The 27,996-nt window shown below is 49.9% G+C and overlaps 1 protein-coding gene and 1 long non-coding RNA gene across 5 annotated transcripts; one reads left to right on the top strand and one right to left on the bottom strand.

Annotated features, from left to right (window-relative positions):
- Positions 1-3: 3 nt before the first annotated feature.
- LIG3 (DNA ligase 3) lies at positions 4-22,034 on the bottom strand. 4 transcript variants are annotated; one of them, XM_082603149.1, is made up of 21 exons: positions 21,894-22,034; positions 20,947-21,002; positions 18,574-19,124; positions 16,436-16,579; positions 14,149-14,346; positions 13,333-13,484; positions 12,475-12,641; positions 12,300-12,377; positions 11,659-11,827; positions 9,941-10,096; positions 8,060-8,191; positions 7,597-7,676; positions 6,566-6,653; positions 5,814-5,891; positions 5,397-5,520; positions 4,650-4,792; positions 4,237-4,311; positions 3,643-3,789; positions 2,906-3,113; positions 2,413-2,501; positions 4-1,294 (listed from the first exon to the last, which is right to left on the bottom strand). In XM_082603149.1, the coding sequence occupies exons 3-21, from the start codon at positions 19,118-19,120 to the stop codon at positions 1,061-1,063; spliced, it is 3,009 nt and encodes a 1,002-aa protein (XP_082459275.1). In that variant the 5' UTR covers positions 19,121-19,124; positions 20,947-21,002; positions 21,894-22,034; the 3' UTR covers positions 4-1,060. The 4 variants fall into 4 exon arrangements, with proteins under 4 accessions (XP_082459275.1, XP_082459277.1, XP_082459274.1 ...); XM_082603151.1 differs by lacking the exon at positions 21,894-22,034 and having other exon boundaries at positions 20,947-21,059; XM_082603148.1 differs by lacking the exons at positions 4-1,294; positions 21,894-22,034 and adding an exon at positions 1,315-2,220 and having other exon boundaries at positions 20,947-21,153.
- Positions 22,018-27,996, top strand: LOC309793032. The gene is made up of 3 exons (XR_014291852.1): positions 22,018-22,280; positions 24,851-25,002; positions 27,730-27,996. It is a non-coding gene; the product is annotated as an uncharacterized lncRNA (long non-coding RNA).

Raw genomic sequence — 27,996 nt, 5'->3', positions numbered from 1 at the left:
CAGGGCTTGATTGAAACTCTGTCTACACCTGCACTGCCCAAGGTGGTAGTCACTAGCACTAGCCTCACGTTGACTACTTGAACGAAAATGAAAAGTTCACTTCCTCAGTTTTGTTAGCACATTTCACATGCTCAGAGTATAGCCGGTTCATGTTGGCCAGTGGAGATTTACAGGGTGCGTCCAATGCCATAAAAAGTTCTCTTGAACTGCACTCGTCCATGCTAAATTGTTTTCTTTTTATTCAAATAGATCAGCCTCAGGCGTGCAGGAGCCATTCTTTGTAAGCAGGCTGTGTAGATTTGTCCTCAGGTGGGTCTTTAAAGAGCAGTCTTGTTTCCAGATTTGGGGGAGGCAGATCCTCCTGGAGCCCTTTATCCCCCGAGTAGCAGCCCGAACAGCCTCCCTTTCCTTCCTACCTCATCACGGTTCCCTCCCTTCAGATCGGGGCCCACACGCTGTAAGAGGAGAGCACAAAGACATAAAACCCATTTTGTTTTCTTTCAAGTGAGACTTCATTCCTGGCGGCCAGGCTGAATACAAGTTTTGCCAAATATAAGCGTTTCTGGGGACAGTCTTTCTTTTAAATACAACTTTAAAATGGGCCTGGAAGTAGAAGGGGCAGGTAAGGGAGAAAAGACTGCCGCCAGGACGGGCTCTGTGGACAGAGCTTCAACAGCCGGCCTTCCCGTCACTCCTTAATCACTAGAATTATAGGGGGTGTCGGGGGAAGGGCATACATAACTCCAAGATAGTTCCTGGCTTTTTTGTTTTTGTTTTTTTTAAAAGCTTCTTTTTAAAGAAGGAAAAAAAAAAGAGGTCAAAACCAGCACCCAGATCTGAAAGACCTATGTGAACTGGCAGGAGAAACTGGCTTCACAGGTGGTACCCACAGCAACTAACTCCAGTCTGGAAGAGACCACACGTGGTTGGTGGGTTCTGGAAGACGCACAGCTTGGAGAAGGAAGCCCGTTCCCCCAGGTTCTGTCCCGTGCCTGCCTGCCCTGTCCAGGAGTAGTGCAGCGGGGAGAGCACAGCCAGAGGGCGAGGGCAGGCAGCAGTCCTAGCAGGGAGCTACCAGTCTCCGTTTCCGGATGCAGGCCCAGATCCACTCCGGGGAGACCTGCTGGGCCTCAGGGTTCTTGTCCCTGCTACCCAGCACGTGTGTGGCTGAGGCCACGTCAACTTCCTGCGCCAGGTCCCCGTCGAATGCCACAAAGTAGCGTCGGAGACGGCTGAAGTCTGGCGTGGAGGGCGGCAGGTAGAGCCGCACCCCGGTGAAGATGTCCAGCAGCACCTGCAAATGCACTGTGGTCAGGGCAGGCCCGGAGCAGGGCTGGACTGTGCGGGGGCAGATGGCTCTCCGCCCAGGGAGCGGAGGCCAGCGAGGAGGGAGGTTAGAACAAAAGCCTGAGACGGGGAGCCTAGTGGTCAGGACACGAGGGGAAGAGTTTACCGGAGGAAAGGTAAAGGCATCAAAACCCCGATCCTCCAGCCACTCCAGATTACACAGGACCTACATGCCCTTCCATCCTTGCCTAGAGGAAGAGAAGGGAGAGGAGACGGGTCCCTACACTGGGGACTTGGAAAGCATGTGTCTCCAAGAACCATCCAGGGGGGCTGGTGGGCAGGGCCAGGGGCGCTCAGACGCAGCGATGCTGCTCGATCGAGCGGTCCACTGTGTGTGCACTAGCTGGCCAAGGGGCCAGGAGCCCGGCTCGTGACTGCACGCGGATTCCAGGCTTCAGGCAGGGAAAAGGCGGAAAGGTCGTATAGGTGCTCTGGGGACTGGGTTCAGGGCCCAAGTTCCCAGACCTCTGTGCTGACTCCTGGGCTGGGGTGGCACAATCACCGTGTAGTGACCAGATGTCGAGTTCTTTATCTGCCCTTTGGGGCATCAGCTCCCCCAGGGCTGAACCGAGTCATTGGCCTCAGTAGGCGCTCAATAGCTGCTGTCAAACCAAAGACTAACAAGGGAGTACGAGAGGGAAAAAGACGGTCACCAAGCCAGTGCCCTCTCCCGCTCCTCGCTGGCTGGCCCTGTTCACAAACTCACACTGCTGCACTCCCACACCCAGACTGGGCTTTCTCCCCTTTAATGTCAATTGTGACTTGGGGCCGGCAGCCGGCTGGGTCCCTGCAAGCCTCTCGGCTGGGCTGGCTGCTCTATCGCCTGCCTGCTGGCACAGCGCTCCTTCCTCTCTGCTCGCTGGCCGGCCGCCTCTGCAAGGCAACAAGAGGGCACAGGGTGGAGCCGTAGCACTGCCAGCCCAGCTCGCGGCCAGGAGCAGCTGCAGGAGGGCAGGGGGTTGGCAGTTAGTCCTGATAACACCTTCGCTCGTCTCTCAGAGTCCAAGTGCAGAGAGTTGGGCACGCGAGGCCCTCCCACCCCCCCGAGGGCACTGCTCTTCTTACCCTCACTTTTGCTTGGCATGGGGTCTCATCAGGAGCCTTCCGCTTCTCTCCCACTTTCACGGGGGAAGGCTTTGCAGCCAGCTTGTTGCCTGCAGGAGAGAGCTCAGGATGAGAACTAAAAAGAGGGCAGGGGAGCGGATAATGGTCCCTGAAGTCAGGGGAGTACAGAGAAGGGCTGGGCCCTTCCTCTGCTGTGAGGGTGGGTGAGACAGGAGCTAAGGGCTGTACGCTGAGCCTTTAGCTCAGAGGTGGCTTATCCCCGGCTCCGAGGGGCTCTCCCGGGGTCCTGTTATTCAGATTTACAGAGCAGGAGGATGCCCAGCAGAACAGCTTCTGGCCCATGGGTGGACACACAGCAAGAATGCAGCCAACGTCAGCTGCAGTGGACAGAGAATCCATGACCTCAGGGCTGGAGTGTGAGGCTGGGTCCTTGTCCTTGGTCTCTGCCCTCGTGTCCATTTCTCATCACCCCAGCCCCGACCCTTCTCCTTACCGCCTTTGCTGTTGGAGCTACTCAGCTTCCCTCCTGCCTTCTTGGCACTGGCGGAGGGCTGCTTGGGGGAGGTTCTCGGGGCCTCGTGAGACACAGCTGGCCCCGAGGTGCCCTCGTTCTCTCCGCTGCTGCCCCCTGTAGTGGAGCTCCCCTCATCTGCGGCAACTATGGCGAAAGCCGCCCGCTCCTTGGAGAGCTGGTACAGTTCCTGAGGAGGGGGGAGAATGTTGGTGTATCACTCCCTTCCCAGCCACTGGTCTCAGGCAGTCTGTGTGGTACGTTTTAGGTGACTGAGGAACAATGAGGGGAAAGAGACACATAACAGGGAAAACTGGCTGGCTTCCTTGGTACTTTTCTAGCTCTGGCCCTGTTTCTGGAGTAATCAGCACAGATCACTGTTCTGTTCCCCAGTTCTTTTCCGCAACGTAGAGACTGCAGCCTGGGGCCAGGTCCCCCACAGGAAGCCGTGAGACAGGAGCTCCCCCTCACCAGGACCCAGGGCTGCCCACGGGGGCCCGGTGAGTGTAGGGCTCTCTTCCGGGAGATGTGGGTGGGGGCCCAGTGCTGCTGCTCCTGGCCCTGCCACGGCTTGGGCTCCCTTTCTGGTAACTGCCCTCCTTGCGCATCTCAGTGCAGCGGGGAAAGGAGAAGACAGAGGACGCGGGAGGCCAGGGGCCCTCGGTTCCAAGGCTGGGACAGTGGGGTACAGGACACACACGCAGCCCAGGAGATGGCACCTTGAGTTGGGGGAGGTCAGTGGCAGACTTCCAGTCCTTATCATCACGGATTCGGGTGCAGCGAGGGAAACGGATGGAGATCCCATCGGCTGTGTGAGCCTCAGATTTTGAGAATTCAGCCCCTGTGATCTCCCACACTGCAGCTTTCTGTCAGGAGTAAGTCAGGTCACTCCCTGGTTAAGTAGAAAACACCTCCCAACCAGCTAAAAGCAATACAGAACAAGTTAAAATCAAAAAAGCAGTGGCTAACAGGAAGGAGATGAATTCAAGTCCCACTGTTGCTGCTGATGCTGTGTGACCTTAGGGAAGTCTCGTTTCTTCTCTGGGCCTCAGTTTCTCTGTCAGTGCAGGACGGGGTTGGCCCAGGTCACTTCCAGAGCAGACCCCCTGTGCCTAGAGGATGGGCAGTCCCTTTCTCTACTGAGGATGCCTCCTCAGTGTTGACTGGTCATCCCTGTGCCTGTCACTTGGCTAAACAGTCCAGAGCCCCACCCTGGGTGCACTGTCAGTGAGGCCGAGGTAACGTCTCTGTGGCACTAGAGAATGTACAAGCTCAGTTTTTGGGCTGGAGGACCCCAGGCCCTGGGCTAATACCTTTGGGTCTGGAACGATGAAGTCAGGATAGTAGATCTTATTGATTTTCAGCCAGCTGGGTATCTTGCTGGGATCCTAGAGGAGAAAAGATGCAGTCCTGGGCTGTTGCCAAAATGAGACTTAAACCCCTTCTTGGTCACGGGCTTGTGAGAACAGGTGACTTATCACAAAAGGCTGACCCTCACCCCTTGGGATCCTCCCTGCCCAGAGAGGGTGTGGCCTGGAGGGCATGCAGGCCAGTTTCCACAAGGTAGGTACTCAGAGAACTTGAGGGCCTAATACTGCTCCTATGGCCAAGCAGCAGCTCTCTTTTCTGTGGAAACAGATAAACGATACCTGCAGCCCCCATAACACTGTCTGTCTCAGGAATGACTGCCAGTCTAGAGGCCAGGGCCCCCAGGTCCCCTCCTCACCTTGCTGATCTTCACCATGTCCAGTTCCTTCTGTAGGCGGGCGAGTGTCGCGTCGTCGTGGCCTCCTGCGCACTTGGTGACTGTGCACCACTTCTGGCTGCTCGGGTCATAGCAGCCCATGAGGAAGATGGACATCATGCCACCTGGGGGGAGGAGGGGCTCAATAAACTGGGGGGGCATCTCTGCCACCCGACCGTGCCCTGTGAGGGGCAGCCTGCTGGAGGAAAGGGCCCAGGCCTTGGCATCAGATGCCAGAGATCACCTCCTGGATCTACCCCTCACTAGCTGTGTAAGTTTAACCTTTTTGAGTCTCAGTTTGCTCTTCAGTGAATTAGGGATAATCACACCTGACGCCGGGCTCTGGTGGAGTAAGAGGAATTGAAGAGAGCCTGGCACACAGAAAGACGCCTACCAGTACCAGCTCCTCAGACCCAGCTTCCTCTCTAGTCAGGAAATGGGGATTTTTCCCTGAGGAGAAAGCTGCCAGTCCCTGAAGAAACAGTTGGTGGTGAGCTTCTTTGCGCCAGGCTAGCACAGGGTACTCTTGCCTGATCTCTCCCTTACCAGGTCCGCAGCTCTCAATGTCCCTGCCTGACGTGGCATGGCTGAGGCTGGGGCCCCTAATCCCAGAGCTTTGGACGTCATGACTGGCCACGCTAGCAGACCAAGCCAGGAAAAAGGCCTGCCTATTCCTTGAGTGGTACCTTTCAAAGAAGTACCATCCCAGGGGCCAGAGGCCACCCTGACCTTTGCTCCCTTGCCCATAGAAGGCCCCAAGCACCACCAGGTCAGCTGTGTCAGCCATGGCCCCCTCGTTCAAATAGTCCTTCTTCACTTTCAGCCAATGACGCTTTCCAGGCTCATATGTACCCTGAGGGGAAGCAAGAGAGAGACCACAAACTAGAATGGACACTCTGTATGAGGGTGGGCTTTCTACCTCTTCACACGACACACTGCATCTGTCACAGTGCCCAGCCCGTTCTGCTCCAGGCACTACCGGAGACACACACAAACCCGTCCTCTAGGACCCAGAACTCTGGAAAGACGCCCCCACCCCGCACTCACCCCCAAACACCTCAGACCACCACCGCCACCTCCTGGCCAGGGCTGGAAAGGCTCAGGGGAGGGCTTCGCAGGAGAAAGCGAAGGATGTGACCGTCTTACCTTCATGTCCTTCAGCACCAGCCCTTCCAAGCCCTCTTGGAGCACCCGGTTGATCATGTCAGCCAAGTCGGAGGCTTTCTGAGGGATGACAGGAGAGACGCTGAGGTTGGTACGAGGACAGAGAAGGGCTCTGGGAGTGAGGTAGAGGGGAGTTTCCTTTCACACACTAGCAAAGCGCCTGCTGGAAACACCCTGACTTGAGTAGAAGGAACAAAAGCGCTAGCAGAACAGCGACCAACCAGAGAGCTGCTTCGGCTCAGAGACACTGGGAGCCCACCTGGGAAGGATGCTTCATGCCCTGCCCTCCCAGGCGGAGACTGGGAGACGAACACAGGCAGACCTTGTCTTCCTGTGCTTTGCTTTGTTGCACTCTGCAGATACTGTGTTTTTTACAAACTGAAGGTTGTGGCAACCCTGTGTTGTCAGATGATGGTGAGCATTTTTTAGTATTTTTAATTAAGGTATGCACATTGTTTTTTTAGACATAATGCTATTACACACTTAAGAGACTACCGTATTAACATAACTTTTCTATGCACTGGGAAACCAAAAAATTCATGACTTATTTTATTGTGATATTGCTTTATTGTCTAGAACCAAACCCACAATATCTCCAAGGTCTGCCTGTATACACATCAGCTTCCCTCATAAGAAAATAATTAAGACTCATTCTCCCAGTCACATCTGACCCAAGGGGCTCTCTGCCCTGCTTTCAAACCACTAGGACACTGCCTAGGGTGGGATTCACTCACTGCGACTTGCTTCATTTCTGAGAACATGATCCGGTTGGGAATTTCAACCATGTTATCGTGAAGAAACTTCCGCCGTTCACACAGAGGCCTGAGGGGGACAGGAGAACCGAGGTCAGGCCAGGATCCTCCCACCCCCTTGAGGAGTTCCGAGGAGGGAGGGGGCACAACCATGAACTTCGGCTTCAGGGTTTGCCATGGCTTAGGGCCCTCATGTCTTAACAGTTCTGCCTGCCCAGGGTGACAAGGGCTCCACTGGGACCAAAGACAGACAGTTATAAGCCATGGCACAGAGCCACTTCATTGTTGTAGTTCCTGTCTCTACCTCATCAGCCCAAACAGACTGTATAAATCCTGGTCCCATTTGAAAAATAACTCCGACTCTCATTTTCTGCACCCGGCTTCACCCCAGGCCCCAGGTGGGCTGGTGCTTGGAGCAGGCTGACAGGCCTCAGGACCTGAAGCCCAAACCCCAACTCCTACCCCCGCAGTTCTTTCTCCCTTCTGTCTCCTTCCCCTTCCACACTCAAGGCTGGTGTGGAGGGTGGGGGCTGGGATGCCTCTCTAAGGGAGGAAGAGGCCAAAACGGTTTCTCAGGCTCAAGAACTGGATGCAGCTAAGTCAAGACTGCTAGTTATCCCTAAGAAGGCCCCAGCCACAGAACACCGACAATCACAAGCTTCCTGTTGTCGGCCTCTTCCAATAACAAAACCTCTGAGCTGAAAACTATCTGCCTCATGTACCCGTAGGTGCTGTTGAAGATAAACTGAAACCCTACTGTGCTCACAGTCTGTATCTCGTCAACAATCCATTTTGCTGCGGGTGGTTGAGTTTCCTCTGTGACTTAAGCATTCAGAGCCGAGACCTAGTCAACACATCGTGAATGGGGAGCTGTGTAGCAACTGTGCTGGCTCTCAGCTCCCTCCCGCTGCAGCTCCTGGGCACAGAGGCACCAGCTCCAGCCACTTCTCCTCCCTCCTATCCAATCTGAAGCCCTCACCTCCCCACCCAGGAATCAAAAATAGATCCCTCACCTATCCATCAAGCTGACATCATTGAAGTAGATACAATCAAAAACAAACAGGCAGACATTAGCATCCTGGAAGGCAGCTTTCTGTAAGGGAAAATGAGGTCGTAGGTACATAAGGGACAAAAGTAAGAGGGCACGAAAAACGGGGAGTACCAGTCCACTTCCAGAGACCCTCTGAAGCATCTGATACAAAAGGCCTATTTGTGCTGTGAAGTCCCTGGGCCATAAGGGCACTTGACAGATGGTCCTGAGTAGAGACTCTGACCCAATTGTAAGGTAGTCGCCACTACTAGCCCTTTTTTCATGCAAAACACAAAAACACATTTAAACTCAGGGCTAAATTCAGAACCAGTTCAGAGATGAAGATGAGCTTGGCCCTAAGTAAGTGATACATTCCTCTCCATTCAGACTGACAGCGCACACACGTGCACACACTCACTCTTGCACATCTGGTCCTGAGCCAGTACCTTGTGCACTCCCAGAGTCCCAAAGGGCAGTGGTTTGCCTTTCTTGTTGTCGATCAGGAGCACCTCAGAGTCCAAGATCATGCTGTGGCCCCCAGGGAAAGCCTGGGGGATGTAGTCCTTAAAGTGGGCCACCTGGAGGCAGAAGGGTCACTCAGGGGAGGGAGTCAGGCCCCAGAAGGAACACAGAACACCAACATGTGCAAGCCAAGCTAATGTGCAGAACAGACCTAGGCCTCGGCAGCCACCTAGACAAGAAGAATCAGCTATGTTTCGGGACCTCTGCCCAGACCCAGGAAGAGGTCAGCCCATGTTGAGGTCATTTTCTATTGGCTGCAGAGGAGAATTTGCAGGAAAAAGGAAGAAACTGAGAGTGAAAATGAGCGGGAGGACGGGGGGCAGACAAACGCGGAATGGAGGGAGGGAAGGTGGGCAGGCAGAGATTTGTGCAGGAGAACAGACCAGTTGGAAAAAAGATGGAAGGAAGAAATGAATCCCCTTAGGAGGAGCAAGGAAACGTGAGGAGCTTCTTCTCTGAGTGGGAGCTCTGAACCCATAGCCATCTTCAGAATGAGGAAGAAAAGGGTGTTTGGAATTGGATTTTTTTCCTGTGAAAGGCAGAGCCTTAGTGTTTACAGTCCTACAGGAAGAGGTCCCACTGTAACCCATGGTGGCCCCTGCCGAGTAAGGCCACGAAGGCAGTCCAGAGAGCATTACTGTGGTCCCATCCTCCCCTGGGCAGGGCACTTAGGCCATCACTGCCTCAGAAGCTTGGAGGGGGTACAGGAAAGGCCTGCACATCCATCCCACTCTGCTTCCATCCGGGACTCAGCCCTTCAGGAACCAAAGCAAAGGGGAGAGAGGGATGAATGGAACTTTGGTAAGGCAGAGCAGGGAAACGGCCCCCAGTCTGGAAAGCTGTGCTCAAATGCCTTCCTAAGGAGCAGGAGGTGTCCCCAGAACCAGCTCACAGTTTGACTGTGAGCCCTCCCTACGGAGCAAGTGAGCCCACACCAATGTTCACGGGGAGGTCGTGCTCAGCTCTCCAGAACACTCAAACCTAACGGTCTGATTGCCCAGTGCTCTAGCAGGCAGGGGAGGCTGAGGTAAGGATGCGAGCCCCATACCACGTCCCCTCTCCCGGGGCTCTGAGAAGTGGAGTCTGAGCTAAGATAGAAGGGGGAACAAGAACAAGAGGTCTACCTACCCTCCAGCTATTGGAGCCAGATGTTCCCGCTGCTTTTCCCTGGACACCCCCAAAAGCTCCCAGAGGCCCCGGGAGCTAAGAAGGGCTGAGGGGCGAGGTTCTCAATGCCCTCTGATTGAGGGCAGGATTCTGGGCTCCCAGAAATCCTTGTGGGATTGTGTTTACATCTGAATGTAAGCTTCTGGAGGGGCAGAACTTCCACCCTTTTTTCTTTCTTTTTTTTTTTTAATGCTGGATGCCCACTACCTAAACAGCAACCAGAATATACTAAACACTTGATAAATATTTGTTGAACAAATTAATGAATGACAGCCCATTGGCCCTTTGTACCTGAGCCATGACTTAGCCGGGGGGGAGCACACAGGACCCGGAAACGCAGAAGACAAGTACTGCACGCGGCTCACCAGCTGAGCTCGCTATCGCGGCATCACAGCTGGCATCACTGCCCCCAGGCTCCGTGCTGACTGACCCCTGTCTGCGCTCTTTGGCTGTCCCTACTGAGCAGCCCCTCATTATTGGAAGACTCCAAAACTGAATACATGAATTCATTCTTTCATTCAACAAATACAAAGTAGACCCTATTTTACACCAGAGCTGGAATGGCTATGGAACACTGGCTTTGAGATTCTTAGAGGCAGGAAGTGAAAGAGTCCCAGCGGAAAGGAAGGGACCTGTACCTTGTGCGGCAAGACTGGCTTGAGACTGCGGCTGAAGTAGCTGAAGTGGTCCCCGTTCTTATGCACCTGGACTCGCTCCCCATCATACTTGATCTCAGAGAACATGCCATTCGGACACTTCTTCATCGCGTACTCGATGGACTTGCAGGCCTCGGCCTTGAGGTAGGGAAAGAAAAGCCTGGAGACTTACAGGTGCTCTTCCAAGAGGGGCTGCTCAGCAAGGACAGCCCGGAGCCCAGGTCCCAGGGGCCAACAGCCAGAGCATAACCCCAGGGCAGGCTGCGGAAGAGGTGATGGGAATGGGAAAGGCTGGGCAGTGTCGTATTCCAACAATAAAAGCGCCACCGAAATTGACACAGGAGCTTGCATTTTGAGGAATAGATGAATGCAATTCATTGTAGAGCAAATACAATTCCACTGAAACAGCATTTGATTTTTTTGTCAATGATGATTTAGGGTCTTGCGGGGCCTCTGGCTTATTACTGAACACACAGTTATCTCAGCACAGGGGTTAGGCAGAGGTAAGATTAAAGCGTGCAGGTGACAGTGAGGCTGGCAGGATGGCAGTGATCAGGAATCCCTAGGACAGGACAGGACACAGGAGTGCTTATTCACATAACTGTGCTGTCCTGACTCAAACAACAATGACTATCATCTTGGAGGTATTTCTACGTGTCAGATCATACACAAAATTTCATTTCATCCTCAATGTTGTATCTTATGCCATAAATATTGTTGCTTTCGCTTTAGGAATGAGAAAGCTGAAGTTCACAGAGGTCAAATGCCCATTTTCAGTTACATAGCTAGTAAAGGGCAGAAATGAGATGTGAATCTAGGCCCAACTCCAAAGCCTGGGTGGTTAACCAGTAAGCTGTATAACCCATGCCACTCTTCAAATGACAGGCTGTAGAAGAGACTCCAGATAGAATTCTTATAAAAGTCAGAAAGGCCACTAATGGAGGGGGCCGGTCCCTCAAGTTGAGATTTCACTATTTTGGTGCTGGCTGTCCCACAGAATACTTCCCTGTCCCAAACACAGAACCCTAGACCAAGACTTCAGTAAAACACACAAGACCGTTTCATACAAAGCAGCGCACCCCACTGAAACAATGCAAAGGCTCTCACAGCAGGCATGGCAGCAGATGTGGACAGTCCTGTTGCACAAGAAAACCCAGGCCAGAAAGGAAATCTCATTTCTCATGAAATGAGCAGAGGCCCAAGAAGAGCTGGTCTTCATTCCTTAAGCTTCCTCTCTTTCCAGAAAAAAAGGGGACCCAAGTCACCCTGTCCTAGGAAGCCTGGCTCTGTCACCAACTCTCAGAGCTACTCTGGGGCAGGTGACAGAAACAGGAGTTACTTCATACATCCACCTGACTTCAGGAAAGATGACAGGTGAACCGCTCTAGGTAGACGCTTCAGACTTCATTCCCATAAGAAAACTAAGGACCAAGAGAGGCTAAGGAACTCACCTTAAGATTCTATACAGCTTGCTGATGGCCGAGCCGGGCCTAGATCTCGGACCTTTGCACCAGGTCACTCCGTCTCCTCCTCTGCCTTTACTCCTCCATGAGAAACCACCTCTGCATCTCTACCCTTCCCTCCCCAAACTCCTCCAGCCAACATGCACAGGCCATCAATATCGTACCCTATCAGATCTCACGGGGAAGGATATTAACTGTGGATAGGAGTAGAAAGCAGGGCCAGAGCAGCGTCCTTACCAGCATGGGCTGCACCGGGGTCATCAGTGAGGCCTGGACACTCAGAGCTCGTTTCCGGCCTGGCTCCTTCTTCACCTCCTGCTCGTTGCGGAGGACCCGCTCCACCACATCATGTAGGTTGCGCGAGGCTTTGAAGGCGTCGTAGGCATTGGGGTCTAGGGCATCTAACCTGCCAAGGCCAACAGGAGCAAGGAAACAAAAACCACTGCCTTTGACCTTAAGGCTCTGGATAGCAGTCTGTCCTGAGAGAGAGGAGGGCTCCCAATATATGGGGAAGGGGTTATGTTCTATTGCCTAAAGACTTTCACAGGAGAAAAAGCTCTTGGAAAACTCAGCTCTTTTGAGATACTGTGCTACATGGATGCTGCCCCAGCAAAGAGGGGGCTGGAATGGGCAAGCAACTCATACCATAATTATTGAACATATTCCATATGTTTGATTGTAATAACTCTGTGAAAAGGTACTGTTATCTCCATTTCATGTATGAGAAAATGGAGGCTGAGCTAGGTCAAGTGATGGGTCCCACAGGAAGGAAGAAGGGAGAATCAGGATTCAAAACCAAATCAGGACTCCAAAGTCCTGACACCAGCTGACAACAAAAAAAGTGGGCAGCTTCAACAATCAGAGCACCCGGTACTTACACATGTTTTGCACCTGAGTTCATCTTCAGATCATGTTTGATCAACCTGATGATGCACTTAAGGTCATTGGCTGTACACCTAGAGGGAGGAGGCACATTCAACTTGGTCTCTGAAAAGCTCTGCACTCCCAAACCTTCCTTCCCTAGTGATTCCTTCCCCCCAGGCCCATCCCCACCTGGAGGCGATGTCCTGCAGGGCCTGCTGCTGCTCATCCTCCTTGGTGAGCTTGGAGAGCCGCAGGAGGAATTCATCCACCTCCTGGATGGTAAGAAGGCTCTTGGCAGCTGGGGGGAAAGACTTGCTCTGCTCAAAGAAGACTCTGATTGTCTCTGACACGTCACCCTGTCTCCAAAAACCAAAATGCCACTGCAGCAACCCCAGAGTGGCCAAGTGTAACCCCTGAGTCCCCAGGACTAAAGGGTGAATCAGAGAGTTCAATCACCGCTCCTATCCCCAACTCACACATATTGACCTCACTTCTTAAGAATCTGTCCCACCCACAGCTCATGGAAAAGGTACCTCCATCCTCCACAGGATCTGGCCACCTGCCTTAGCTGAGAAGTGATGCAAGAACTAATCCAGGGCCAAGCCAATTTTGAGGCCTGTTAGAATCTGAACTAAGAGACAGATATGGTCATCAGATAATGGGGATGTTTGGATAGAAACTTTCCACTGTGCCAAGGCTGGAGTCATGAACAAACCAAAACTGAATGGTAAGCCCAAGTTATAGGGGAAAAAAAGCCAGAAAAAGCCAGGGTCTAGAATAAGAGCCCCTGGAGAGATAGTGGGAAGTCTCAGATCCAGCCCCTCGAGGTCTAGGCCTCTCGGGTGCAGCAGTGGTATAAGTTCAGTCCTCAGAACCTTGTGAAACTAACAGCTGTAGCCTCCCATTCAGCTCCTCTCATAATGAAAGCTTGCTCAAGTGTGTTTCAGTTTCCTAAAACAGTATGTGTTCCGCCAGAAAAAAGAGGGTACAGGTGCTTGGCTAGGCAGAACCCCACCTGGAATCCACCTACCCTCCCCTTCCTCTGACCTGCTCTAGGTCTCGTGCCATATCATCTGAGTTGCAGTTAAAAATGCGGCTGAAAAGCTTCACAATCTGCTTATCATTCAAGTTGTAAACACTCTTAATAACACCCGGCAGCAGCAGCTTCACTGTTAGGTACACGTCACCGTGGAAACCATCTGGAGGAGACAGAAGAAACCCTTCTTGAGAAATGGGAGATAAACAAATAAATACATAACCTCAAGGAACCAAAAGAGATGTCTACATTGCTGCCCTTGCCGTGACGGGACCACAGGGTAGGGTGTGCATTTCACTACGGCAGCAAAGGCCGTGGCGTTGGGTGGCTGGTGGTGTGCCTCCCTTCTAGCCCCTGGATGAACTCCCGCATGGCAGAGCCATGACTTTCACTGTAGTGTCCCCAGTGACGAGCACGTGACAGATGCTCAATGATCATTTGTTAGATGAATGAAAGAGACACAGTCGGAAGATTCTATTCCCAAGCTGTGCACGTGGTTCACGAAAACCTCATCAAACATGCAGGATAGTGACTTTTCCTCTTGTTCAAATGGGATAGGTTCTTCTGGCCTCCTGGGGGCCAGAGTAAGGGAGGAAGGAAGATGTCAACATGTTTTGAGCAGCACTGGCTACACGCTTCGTGGGGCCCAGTACAAAATGAAAATGTGGGCTCTTTGTTCAAGAGTGTTAAGAATTTCAAGACGGCAATAGCAAGGCATTAAACCAAGCGTGAGGCCCCGTGCAACTGTACTGTTCACATGTCCATGAAGCGGCCACGACTCTGAGCTCTTTAGAGGAGAAGCCCATCCAGGATGCTCGAGTCCCCACCTCCTGCTGAGCCTTTCTGAAGGAAGTCCTGGATGATCTGGGTCTTCGTGTTGTAGCTAGGATTTTCAGCCACCATGGCACACAACTTCCGAAACTCGCGTAGCAGACAATCCTTGTGCTTAGGGTCACATTTGCTTGAGGACAGACTTGTCTTAGGGGTAGGGCTTGAGTGGGCTTCCCCAGAGTTGTTGGGCTTCGCTGTTGGGAAGAGAAAAAGAGAGACAGCACAGATGATTCATCTTGCCTTGCTGAGAAGGAAGAAAGGGAAACTAATAGACACTCTGCTGGTGCTCTATACAGATGCAGCTTCACTTAACCCCCCAAAACGAGCCCTTTGGGAGTAGATATTATACCCATTTTAAGGGTAAGAAAACAGAGGTCAAGTGATCTCCCCAGATCTCACAGCTGTTAATAGTAAAGAAACGACGGCCTCACACTGAGGCAGAAGACCCGCTGACGTGCATCCCTTTATATGACTGCTTCACAGAAGAATAAGGGCCGTTTTCATGCCAAGAGTGGTCAGGACGATCTCAGAGCACTTGCAAAGCTGAACCCAGAAAAATTGGGAGCAGGAAGGGGGAAGAAATCAGGGAACTCGCTAGTCAATCTGAAACCACTGCTACTGCAGATTGTCAGAACTGGAAGAAGCCTTAAAAATTATCTAGGTCAATCTCTTCTTACTGATGAGGAGACCAAGGCCAGAGGAGAGAAGACATTGCCAGCTCCTTGCCACTCCCACCCACCCCCACACCACTTTCTTTTCTTTCTTACTGTAAAAACAAAAAGTAGGCAACAAGTAGGTCTTTCCTCCAGACACCCCAAATAACTGTGCAACTCTTTTGAGTTGATCCTCTTTTACCTCCTTGTGACCATTTACAAAGTAAATTTCATTCTGCAAGCTTGCAGCAAAGCCATTAGCAAGCTGTCTGCTGATATAAGTGTCTTCTTGCCTGGGCTCTGTAAATTATAAATCTATGCTCATCTCTAACCCGGAGTCTAAAGAGGATTTTAGGGGACAAGATCTCCAAAATGTCACTGTTCAGCAGCTTGTAAGAACTAGAACACCCCGTTTCTCCCAAATTCCCTCCCTAGAACCAGGGCCCTTCCAGAAACACACTGCCCTTACTGTCACCTGGACTCTTCCATATTTCTATCTTTGGCCTACCACTAGACAAAAACCAAGCAAACCTTGGAGTTTTAAAATAATAAAAAATCCCAGAGAGTTGGACATTATTTTGCAACTTTACCTCCTTTATTCCTTGTGAGACACTGTGGGATCAACAAGGCAGGTGTTGCCATGCCTACCACAGATGACGCCACAGAGGCTCAGACCAGGACCCAGGTCTTCTGACCTCAAGTCCGGGCTTCTTTCACTCATTATAGAAGCAACCTCCTCAAACAACTTCTGAGCCCATGTGTTATGACTTTATTTTCTTTAGCTGAGGCGGTCACAAGAATGTCTCCATATAAAAGAAGTAACAGGTTGTAGGGTAAAAGACCACAGGTGCTGGAGTTAAACAGACTTCAGTGTAAATACTAACTCCATAATGATGCAGAGCATTGGCTTTCTCATTGATAAAATGGGCCTAATACAAGTACTTCCCAAAGTTTAACGAAGAACAAATGAAACCATGCATGTAAAAGCCCCCAGCCCAACGCTATCTGCTACACAAGGCCATGCAGGACATCTCCCTTCTTCTCTACTTTCATCTCCAGTTTGGGCAAGTTTAGGCATGCAATTTCTCAAGATTCTTCCATTATCAAAAAACAAGGAAGTAAAGGGCAGGTTATGTCTGATCCAGGTAAACTACTTCGAGGGGAAAAAGTCTTGACAAAACAAACATCTTTTTGCTGCAACAGAGATTAAAATATACAAAGAAATGCTATACAAGTGGGGCAATGAGAATTAGCCATTACCTCTCTGCTCAGATGGAAGCAACTTACAGTTGACCCTTCAACAACACAGGTTTGAACTGCCTGGGTCCACTTACACACAGATTTTTTTCAATAGCAAATAAGTACTATACAATCTGCAGTTGATTGAATCCATGGATGCAAACTGAGGGTATGGGAGAACAATGGATATGGAGAAACATGGGATAAGGAGGGTAGACTATAAATTTTCAACTGTGCAGAGGGTTTGGAGCCTCTAATGCCCATGTGTTCAAGGGTCACCGTATTAAGGAGGCTAGATAGCACAGAATGTTCACTCTTAACCAGAGTCCCAAATAGGATACCAAATTAAAAGGAGGACTGTAACAGCTCAGGTAACCCTGACCTATCTTACCTGAAAAGCCAGAAAATTTCCGGGGATTGGTATTGGTGACAAATGAGGCACCTTTCACTGGAGATGTCACCTGGCCAGTGGCTGTCAACTTAGCCTGGACAACAGCTTTCTTCTTTGGTGTGTTTGCTGCCTTGGAAGACAGATCTGTAGGACCCCAAAAGAAGGGAAAATATCCTTCAGTGAAAGATCCCCGAGAAAGCTTCTAAAGAATCTATCAACTGCTCTTACAGCCTGGCTAGGTAAGTTACTACCATGGAATTAACCCAATGCTGACTACTAGCTGGCCGGTCTTCTTGAGTGGAGGTAGTGAGTAATAGGTTATTAGGGAGAGGGTGTCCTGGGGACAAAAGACTCAGTTACTCTTTATTTTCATTAGTAACATAAATTTTCATCAACACTCTCCACCCCTTATCCCACATATAATAATCTCCAGATTATTTGGAGGAAATCAGAAATCATGTCTCAACAGATAAAATGTGGCAACCTCAGCTTATGGAATTAGCCCCAATTTATAGATAACCAAGAAAGCAAAATGAAGATGGATAAACACAGCATGTTGATTTGGTCTAAGTAGGAGAAAACCTCCAGCTGCTGAGTTATTTGAGCTATCTGACAGTATACTTCTACCTCATGTTCTTCTTCCTCTGAATGAGATGGGTCAAGAAGTAACAAAGGCTGAGGCCAAGGGCTAAGGCCAGGCAGGGCAGGAGGGGAGCTTGAGAAAAAAGTGTACGAGTAGTTTTCTCTCCCAGAAACCTCTTTTCCTCTCAAAGAACAAAGATAGATGCCCATTTTAGAGTACTCTTACAGTGACCAGAACTAAACGTAATCGAAGATATGAATATTACTTTATAGATGAAGACACTGAAGGTCAGAAAGTACAAACTGGATTTGTAAGTATAAGATTTCTAAAATATGCATACATGTGAATATGCACGTATGTGCACATATATATGTATGTGTATGTATATATGTTTTTGCGTACATACGAACATATATTTTCTAGTTCTGTCTGCTGAAGGGGCTTAAAAGCAAGGACACCTCATGGCACCCAGGACATGGAACATCTAGATTCTGGTCTCTTATGCCATTTCCCCACTAACAGGAATAAGGACTCCAGAGAAATGGCTGATTCCAGGGATAAGATAGGATACATACAAGGTAAGCCTAAGAGCAAGCATACTGTTATGCCAGAGAATAAGGAAGTACTTTAAAACATTTTTAAAAATGTGATTTGGGAATTGAGGACAGAAACTAGCTCAGAGGGGCTCCCAACTGGCCAAATATGGGACAATTTAGTACCAAATTAATACAGTACAATTATAAGCCACCAGGAAAAAGTAGTAATCTGTGAGTTCATACAGATAATAAATTGATGGATAAAAGGGTGTAGTGGTAGGTACTCTATTCTTCAAAAATGTCAATGTCATAAAAGAAAAAGACAGACCACGGCAATGTTCCAGATTAAAGGAGGCCAGAAATGACAACTAAATGAAACACCCGATCTTAGATTAGGATTCCATACTGAAGGGAGAGAACAGCTGTAAATTATCTGATCAACTGACAAAACTAGAATACAGATGGTGGATTAAAGTATTATATCATGATAAATTTACTGGTTGATAGGTGTATTATGGTCAAGATATCCTTATTCTTAAGATATACACATTGAAGTATTTAAAGGCAAAGAGCCATAATGTATGTTCAAATGGTTCAGGAAAAAAAAACTGTGTGTGTGGAAGGAGAGTAAGAGAGAGTGCGCGAGCGCACACATGTGAACACAAATGATAAAGCAAAGAGAGCAAAATGTTAACGATAGGTAAATCTGAGGGAATCCCCCAGCGGTCCAGTGGTTAGGATTCTGCGCTCTCACTGCTGAGGACCCGGGTTCAATCTGTGGTTGGGGAACTAAGATCCCACAAGCCACGTGGTGTGGCAAAAAAAAAAAAAAAAAGTGAATATGAGCATTCTTTGTTTTACTTTTATTCTTGCAACTCTTCTATGAGTTTGAAGTTATTTCTGAACCAAAACTTAAAACAAAGACAGAAAGACAAACAGGAAGAAAGAAACTGGGCCCTACTCTCATCCCTTTTCTTCTCAGCACCAGTAAGTTGACAAAGCAGTATTCTCCATCCCACCTGCAATGTGCTGGCTTATCTGTTCTTTCTCATTATCTTCCAGCTCTTCCCAGCCTTCCAGCTCTGTGAGGTCCTCAATTTTTTTTGTGGTGGCCCGGGCCCGCTCCAGTTTCTCAAACATGCATTTAATGTGGTACCACTCTTTCATATCGCCCCCTGACTCTGAAAAGGGATTGGGCACCACCTTGCCGATTCGGCACACGCCCTTTACAATCTTTTCCTTGCATTTTTTGCAGCCAGCTGTGCCCCGCTTGGCATAGTCCACACAGAACCGTTGCTCTGCCATCTCACAGGGGCCACTGCAGAGTCCCACATGCGACCCTGGCAAGAAAACTAGGCAGGTGGCACGTGGTCTTAGATTGCTTTCCTGGAATGACACAACAGGCTTTCTTCTCTGGAGGAGGTGGTGTCCACGAAGAACTGTTTCTGACCACCGGCTGAACTGTCTTACGTCAGGCCAGTGATGTTGTTCTCGGAATAGGCACAGTTCTTTCTGGCTGAGTGCGCGGAGAGTTGGTGGTAAGAGGGTCTTAAAAGCCAAAGTCATACAGCTGCATGAAAGGGTGAGAAGCAGAAAAGTGAGTTATAAACGAGGAGGTAGGCTTCTAATTTCCTCAAAGGCAGACATCCTAACACAATCCATGCTGGCCAATCAAACACTTCCCAAAGTAGGAAAGTTTTTTTTTTTTTCCGGCTGTGCAGCACAGCACATGGGATCTTAGTTCCCCCATCCAGGATCAGACCTGCGCCCCCTGAAGTGGAAGCTCAGAGTCTTAACCACTGGACCACCAGGGAAGACCAGGTATGAAAGATTTATTGCCTACAGGATGCAGAGTTCCAATACAGGAAAATTCAGTTTGCAAAAGGATGTTCAATTACCTAATGTATACATGTGTTTCTAGTAAACCACAATCAAGAGACTCCAAATAACATAAAACCTTCTCTCAGGCCACCAGCAGCCCCTAATCCTTAAAATGGATGGTGAGCCTTAAGAATAATAAGATCCTAGGGGCTTCCCTGGCGGCGCAGTGGTTGGGAGTCCGCCTGCCGATGCAGGGGACACGGGTTCGTGCCCCGGTCCGGGAGGATCCCACATGCTGCGGAGCGGCTGGGCCCGTGAGCCATGGCCGCTGAGCCTGTGCGTCCGGAGCTTGTGCTCCGCAACGGGAGAGGCCACAACAGTGAGAGGCCCACGTACCGCAAAAAAAAAAAAAAAAAAAAAAAGATCCTAAAGTTTCTTTTTAATCATCAAGAAAAATTACATTGGGAGTTCCCTGGTGGTCTAGTGGTTAGGACTCTGCGCTTTCACTGCAGTGCCCAGGGTTCAAACCCTGGTTGAGGAACTGAGATCCCAAAAGTTGTGTGGTGCAGCAAACCAAACCAAACCAAACCAAACCCACTACATTATGTTCATAAAGTTTTTAATGTGAAATATAATATATATGCCGTCCTCAGAAAATAATTAAGCCACTATATAGATGTGCGATTTAATCAGAAGCCCTATTTTGAGAGGCAATTAAATGGAGCCTAAAACCAGACTGCCTGGTTTCAAATCCTACCTAGCTCATTGGCTGTATGACCTTGGTAGGTTACTTAACCTCTCAGTTCCTCAATTTCCTTAACTGTAAAATGTGGATATTAATAGTACCTAACTCAAAGAGTTGTCACTCTAAGAATAAAGCCCTCAAAATCAATGAAGCAGTTATCCTTTAAGCTGAAGCTCCCTATGTGAAACTAGCCTGGTTATAATTCAGCAGCTTGAATTGGGAAATGCTGAAGTAGCTGGAACAGCAAGAATCAAAGGAACTGATCAATCAACCCGAATGGAAACAGGTATCATATCCACATGGCATCCCCCACCTTCTTCTTCTTTTTTTTTTTTTTGCGGTACGCGGGCCTCTCACTGCTGTGGCCTCTCCCGTTGCGGAGCACAGGCTCCGGACGCGCAGGCTCAGCAGCCATGGCTCACGGGCCCAGCCTCTCCGTGGTATGTGGGATCTTCCCAGACCAGGGCACGAACCCGTGTCCCCTGCATCGGCAGGCGGACGCTCAACCACTGCGCCACAGGGGAAGCCCCCCCACCTTCTCATACCCATATTTTCTGAAGTATCCTCGTAGTTCCAACTTTAAACAGACTGGATGTTATTTTCAGCCTGCACCCACCTTTGTAGTGAAATTGTTATCGGGTGATAATGGAAGGCAGGCTTTACTTACTGTAGTGCAACATGATGCAGAGGACAGCAGGTAACCGGGAATCAGAGACGGGAGCACAAGTGTGACCATACAGTTCAAGGGCTATGTTATCTTTGAGAATTTCCTTTAACTCCCCTGAGTCTGTTTTCTTACTTCTAAGACAGAGAAAATAATACCTACCTCACGGGATGGCTGGGAAAATTAAAATAAGTCCATGGGGGGAGGCTCTGAACTCCCTGAAAATGTATACAAAAAGGTGCACATTCAGCATTGTACATTTTGGGGGGGAGAGACGGTCATGATTTTCAGGAAACTCACAAAGGGCTCTATAACCCCGAGAAGTTGAGGAACCACAGGGGTGAGGTACGGGAAAGCACGCTAGGCCCGGAAGAGGCGCTCAGAACAAGGATCACCACCTTCCTTGGAGGGCGAGTAACGAAGCCCTCCCCCTCCCGTCCCCCCCCCCAACGCCGGGACCACAGGAGCCGACAAGAGAGGACCTCGCAGCGCCCGACCCTCCGCAGGGCCCAGGAGGCGCTGGGCCACGAGGCACAAAGCCGCGTGAGGAACCCCGCCTGGCTCACAGCCCCCAGAGCCGCCGCTCAGCATTTCATCAAAGGGAGCCGAAAAGAAAACCACTGAGGCCTGAACGCAGCCGGGCCGGGAAGTGAAAGCCCAGCGACCGTTTTTCCCGGAGGGCCTCCCCGCGACGCTTTCGGGAGTGGGCACGGGCTACTACTGCCCGGGGCGGACAGCGGGGACACCGGGAGGGGGCGGGGAAGCGAGTCCCTCGATTCGGGCAGGAGGGGCCTCCAGGACACAGCCCGGGGCTGGGCTGAAGGGCACGCGGCGGGAAGAGAAAGGCTCCCGAGGTCCCTCCGAAGCCCATCGACTTCAGCGCGGCGGGTGGGCAGATCCGGCCAGAGCAGCCCCGCGGAAGCCGGGGGCACCCTGCCTCGGCGCAGGCCGGCGGGGCTCCCCGGGGGCCGCCACGTCACGGAGGGTGTGCCCTGGGGCTCCGCGGGCGGGCGGAGGAGGAGGTCAGGAGGCTGGCTCCCAGCCGCCCCAGCCTCGGAACCCGGGCTGCCTCTCTCCCCCCTGCTCGGCCCGGCCGCGCCGTCCCTCACCTGCGTTCTCGGCTCCGGCTCCACCTCAGGCCTAGGGCCAGGCACCCACAGGCCGCGCGCAGCCACCAAGGTTGTAACGCCTGTCTCTTTAAATCCGGGTCCTTGCGCTGGCCGCAGCGCGCAGGCGCAGAGGTTCAAGCCCCAGCGGCGCCTGAAGTCCCCGCCCCGCGCCTGCCACGTGGGCGGTGGTCAGGTTCCCCGGGAGAAGCCTAGGACTCTGTATTGGGGCGTGGCAGAGGTGTTTATCCATCAGGAGAAAGCCCAGATGCTGGGATGAGGCGGCGCCTGAAGGAACGCCGGGGACAAGCTGATTTGCTCTTTGTTTTTTAAATTTATTATTTTTGGCCGTGTTGGGTTGTTGCTGCACGTGGGCGTTCTCTAGTTGCGGTGAGTGGGGGCTACTCTTAGTTGCCGTGCTCGGGCTTCTCATTGAGGTGGCCTCTCGTTGCGGAGCATGGGTTCTAGGCGCGTGGGCTTCAGTAGTTGTGGCACAAGGGCTCAGGTGTGGCTCACAGGCTCTAGAGCGCAGGTTCAGTAGTTGTGGTGCACAGGCTTAGTTGCTCCCCGGCATGTGGGATCTTCCCGGACGAGAGCTTGAACCCGTGTCCCCTGCATTGGCAGGTGGATTCTTAACCACTGCGCCACCAGGGAAGTGCCCCCGTCATTTGCTCTTAACTTTAGAGATTATCTAGTCATTAAAGGTACTGGTTGAGAAACTATATTGTGATGAGCTTGGGGAAGGCAAAGGTCGCGTTATTCAATCTACTTGTCTGTATTTCCATTGTCTTGTGTCCCGCAAAGTGCCTAGCACATAGTAAGTATTCAATAAATGTTATTTAATTGGAAAGGGGCACTAGATAAATATATAAAGGAGTAATGGGTACAGAAAACCCTTGATTGTGTATTGTTTAAAGTATATTTCTTTTAAACCTCAGGTCAACTTTTTGAGAGATTAGGATGGCTGTTTTTACACCTGGCGATCCAGTGGTTAGGACTGGGCGCTTTCAGTGGTGGGGCCGGTTCAGTCCCTGATGGGGGAATTAAGATCCCCCAAGCTTGGGGCCCGGCCAAAAAAAACAACCAACCAGCCAACCAACCAACCAACCAAAGTACAAAAGAATTGCAGGCTCAGAGGAGGTGAGAGAACTTGTTCAGGGTGGAAGAAAGGTAAACAGCTGGGCATTGTTAGAGGAGCAAAGGTCACACCCTGGAGGGAATTCTTTGCTATGTGAAAAAGATCATGGGCTTTGTTATGTAGGGGATGGAGAGCCTTGAAGGGCCTTATGAAATAGTAAGGGAACCAATTAAGAGGTTTTCAGTGCTGGCTTGGGCAAAACTTTAACTGAAATGGACCCATACAGAGATGAGCACGGCTCTCCTGCACAAGGCAAACCATTATGCCGGACACCTTAAACTTACACAGTGCTGAATGTCAATTACATCTCAATAAAACTGGGTAAGAAAAAGGTTCTTGTGACAACCCATGTGAGAGATGAAAGTGGCCTGAGCAAGCTCGGTGAGTTGGGGTGGAGAGGAAGGTGCATTTTTGGATAAGCATTTAGATTTTTTTTATAAGCTTATTTTCTTTTATAAATTTATTGATTTGTTTATTTTTGGCTGCTTTGGGTCTTTGTTGTTGCGCGCGGGCTTTCTCTAGTTGCGGCGAGAGGGTGGCTTCTCGTTGCAGAGCACGGGCTTTAGGTACCCAGGCTCAGTAGTTGTGGCGCATGGGCTTAGTTGCTCTGTGGCATGTGGGATCTTCCCGGACCAGAGCTCGAACCCGTGTCCCCTGCACGGGCAGGCGGATTCTTAACCACTGCGCCACCAGGGAAGTCCCAGCATTTAGATTTTAAATTATCTTCTAGGGAAAGTAATCTTTTGTCCAAAGATGTAATGAAGGTGACTTGAGTGAACAGATAGATAATGGTACCATCAGCTGATATAGGAAATGAGAGAGCAGGAGGAGGTATTTGAGGGAAGAGGATGAATTTTATTTTGGATATATTAAGTTTGGTTGGTCGAGGCCAGCAGTGAGGCCACTGCTTGAAGTGGGCAAAGTCTTTGATGTGCGGCAGCGTGAACAGGTCTGGGGTTGGAAGGTCACTGGAGGCTCAAATCCGAACTCCCTTGGTTGAGTGACCCTGAACATAATCTCTGTCACTGCATTTACTATGGTGTTTTGAAAGTCCCCTTGACTGCATCTGTCTTTTTCCCCAGCCCTGTGCTGTCAGTCGCTGTCATTTAGCCACATGTGGCTATTGAGCTGTTGAAATGTGGCCAGTCCAAATTGAGATGTGCTGGGGGGAGGGATAAATTAGGAGTTTGGGGTTAACATATACACACTACTATATATAAAATAGATAAGCAAGAAGGACCTACTGTATAGCACAGGGAACTATATTCAATATCTCGTAATAACCTATAATGGAAAAGAGCATGAAAAAAAGGATATATGCTCATGTATAACTGAATCACTTTGCTGTACACCTAAAACTAACACAACGTTGTAAATCAACTACACTTCAATTTAAAAAGAAATCCAAATTAAGATGTGTTGTAAGTGTAAAGTACAAACTGATTTTGAAGATGTTATCAAACAGACTGTAAGGGCTTCCCTGGTGGCACGGTGGTTGCGAGTCCGCCTGCTGATGCAGGGGACACGGGTTCGTGCCCCGGTCTGGGAGGATCCCACATGCCGCGGAGCGGCTGGGCCCGTGAGCCATGGCCGCTGAGCCTGCGTGTCCAGAGCCTGTGCTCCGCAATGGGAGAGGCCATAACAGTGAGAGGCCCACATACCGCAGAAAAACAAACAAACAAAACAGACTGTAAAGTATCTCTTTAATAATATTTTTATGTTGATTGCATGTTGAAGTGATATTTTGGATATGTTGGGTTCAATAAAAATATATTATTCAAATAAATTTTAACTGTTTACTTTTTTGAAAATGTGGTGACAGGAGAATATACAACTGCAAATGGCCCGTGTTATACTTCTGTTGGACAGCACCACCTGAGACGTCAAACCTGTTTGTGAAGGGTGACATCTGTGCCTCGTGCATATTTTTATTCTCAGCGCCTAGAACAGTAGCGGGTGCATAGTAGGCACTAGGCAAGTATTTATGAAGACATGAATGAAACCTATGAGTGAATGGAATGAATGAATGAATGAACCTCTAAAAGTAATAAACTTCCCTCAGAAGGATGTTCATTACATTGTATCTTTGACAATGTTAGATGTAAATGTGCAAAAAGACTCGTGCTCTAAGTGTTTTGCTTGATTAGAGCTCCAACGAACCCCTAATGACCTTTGACTGAGACCCCAGCTGTAAAGTGGAAGGAGGTGTGAAAGCTGCCAGTTGCATTTCCTTAGGGAAGTGGGAGCTGCCACCAAGAGGAAGGAGGTGATGTGTGGTGGGAATAGCAGGGCTTTGGAGTCACACAGACTTAGGTTTGAATTATGTTCCACCACTGGCTGTGTAACCTCTCTTTATTTTCTTAATTTCTCCGGGGCTCAGTTTGCATGGTGAAATGGGGATAAAAATACCTCTTAGGATTGTGTGTGACAATTAAATGAGATGACATATATTAACTTGCAAACCGCTTGTCCCTTGGAGGTATTTCAGTAAATGTACATTCCCGCCTGCTCCCAGCCTGGACACATTCATGGCACTGCAGAGTTTAAGCTAGTCATCAATCAGTCAAGTGTTTATTGAGTGCCTACTCTGGGTTAGACACTATTCCAGGAACTGGAGTACAGCAGTGAGGCAAAACAGACGGAAATCCCTGCCCTCCTGCAGCTAACAGGTTAGCATGGGAGAAAGATAATAAACAGTAAGGAAAATGCATACTGTGTGAAATGATGATGGGTGTTATGGAGAAAAAGAAAGAAGAGGAGGACAGGAGGTGTCAGGGAGGGCAGAAAGGGGGTTGCAGTTTTAAATACAGTGGTCAGGAAGGCCTCGCTGACAAAGTGACCGTTGAGTACACTTGAAGGAATGAAGGAGAGAGCCAGGTGGAGAGGGGGCAGTGAGAAAAGGCCGCACAGGACAGAGCAGCAGGTGTCTGTGCTGTTGAGGGGTCACAAGGAGATGGGTGTGTCTAGAGCAGCAGGAGTTAAGGCTGAGAAGAACGGGAGATGGGCTCAGCAGGGGATCTGGAGATAGATCATGTCTTGTAAACCACTGTAAAGATGTTGGGTTTTATTGCAGGTGAAATGGGAAGCCTAGTGGGTTATACTGGGCAGAGAAGTAACATGATCTGATTAGGTTTTAACAGGATTGCGGTCACTCTGCCTGCTGTGTAGAGAGAGTGGGAGATGAGTGAGTTGGCTACTGTAAAAAGGGGAGAAATGAGGGCAGCTTGAGTGGTAACAGTGAAAGGAGTAATAACTGAAGGCTCATGGACCCCTAGGAGATCTGTGGATAGGCTCAGGGGTGTCCTTGAACCCCCTGAAATTTTATATAAATATTTGTGTGTCAGTGCATTTTTGGAGGGAGGGCTTCTACTGGAGTCTCAAAGCAGTTCCATGATCCAAATCAAGAAGGACCTTGGTAGGAAATATGCAGGATACCTCCTGGCTCTTCGAAGTCCCATGATTAAGTCCTTCCCTCAGACCTTGATCCTAAATCTTCCAGGGTACCGATCCTGTTTGAGAGTCTCTCAGAGCTTCTGCCACCCCCTTTAGGACTGTAGCATCCCTGACATCCAGTTTTCACTCATCAGGATTGTTAAGAAGAAAAAAAAAATCACAGGGAAATGGGTAGATTCTGTTCTTTTTTTACGCTACACCCTGTGGAAGCTTGGAAGCCACAGGCAGTAATAGTGAAAAGGCTTCACACCTGCCTAGAGATGGTGTGGGGCACTCATGAGGCTAGTTCGCACTCGGTAGATTTCTTTTTAATAAGCTCTGGTCTATGAATCACATAAATTTCAGCACTGAGAGCTGATTTTACGGTTTGGTTTGCTTAATAGTCACACAATTAAAATAAGTTGTAAAAAACAGTGATGGTGTTTGCCAGGATAAATATTTAAAAGGGAACAGCTGTAGGAAGATGTAATAATTCATATCGACCCATGGCTCTTCATTCTCAATAAAGGCTATGGAGGTTGGCTTTTTTTTTTTTTTTTTTGCTGTGCTGTGCGGCATGGGGGATCTTAGTTCCCTGACCAGGGATCAGACCCATGCCCCTTGCAGTGGAAGGGTGGAGTCTTAACCAGTGAACCACTATGGAAGTCCCTGGAGGTTGGTTCTTAACCAGAGGGTTTTTTTTTTTTTTTTTTTGCGGTATGCGGGCCTCTCACTGTTGTGGCCTCCCCCGTTGCGGAGCACAGGCTCCGGACGCGCAGGCCCAGCGGCCATGGCTCACGGGCCCAGCCGCTCCGCGGCATATGGGATCCCCCCAGACCGGGGCACGAACCCGTATCCCCTGCATCGGCAGGCGGACTCTCAACCACTGCGCCACCAGGGAGGCCCCAGAGGGTTTTTTTTTTTTTTTTTTTTGCCTCTCCTTTGAACATCTTTGTGCTGCAGTTGCCAGGTTGAAGTAGGACAGCTGAGAGGAGTCAGGTGTGCCTTTGGGAGTAGGTAATCCATGGCCCAGAGATGGGGCTTCTGGGGCAGGGGTGAGGTCACAGATACAGAGTGAGGGAGACTCAAAGGTACTACCATCCTGCTTGAACTTTTGGTTGGGTTTTCTAGTGTGAAGTCCTGGTGGTCACGTTTCTTAGGAGGTAAGTTAATAATTTTCAAAAGGAAAATTAATTTTACCGAGAGAGCCTATTTGAGGAGCAAACTTAAGTTTTGTGTCCTTAAACTTAAGTTTTGTGTCCTCCACAGGACTGATGACCGCTGGTTTTCCAGCTCTGTTGTGCAGCAGAGGTTGAAGACTGGGTTGAACGCTCCCTCTCTTGTTCCTCGTGCCATTGCCTTTATACCAGGAGAGCCCCAAGCCCTCTTCTCTTCTTTTCTGGGAGGTTCCACTTCCTACTGAAGCCTTCCGACCAGCAGCCCACTATGGTTTCCCACTCCTGCCTTCAGCTCCTGTCTTGGTCTTGGTGATTGTAATGGAAAAAACTCTACTGTTTCTGTTTACATTATACACAA

The sequence above is a fragment of the Mesoplodon mirus genome (assembly GCF_964341445.2).
Source record: "Mesoplodon mirus genome assembly, chromosome: 18".
Lineage (NCBI taxonomy): Eukaryota > Metazoa > Chordata > Mammalia > Artiodactyla > Ziphiidae > Mesoplodon > Mesoplodon mirus.
The sequence above is the reverse complement of the archived record's forward strand: the minus strand, read 5'-3'. Positions and strand labels throughout refer to the sequence as shown.

Coding starts and splice junctions, on each gene's coding strand:
- LIG3 (XM_082603151.1), bottom strand. CDS start 21,044: ATGTACAATGCTGAATGTGCACCTTTTTGTATACATTTTCAGGGAGTT. Junction 13,485..14,148: donor TCAGAAAGGCTCAGCAGGAG/GTGGGGACTCGA, acceptor TGTCTCCTCCAG/ATGGTTTCCACGGTGACGTG. Junction 3,114..3,642: donor CTGACCTCCCCCAACTCAAG/GTGCCATCTCCT, acceptor CCCCCTCCTCAG/GAACTGTACCAGCTCTCCAA.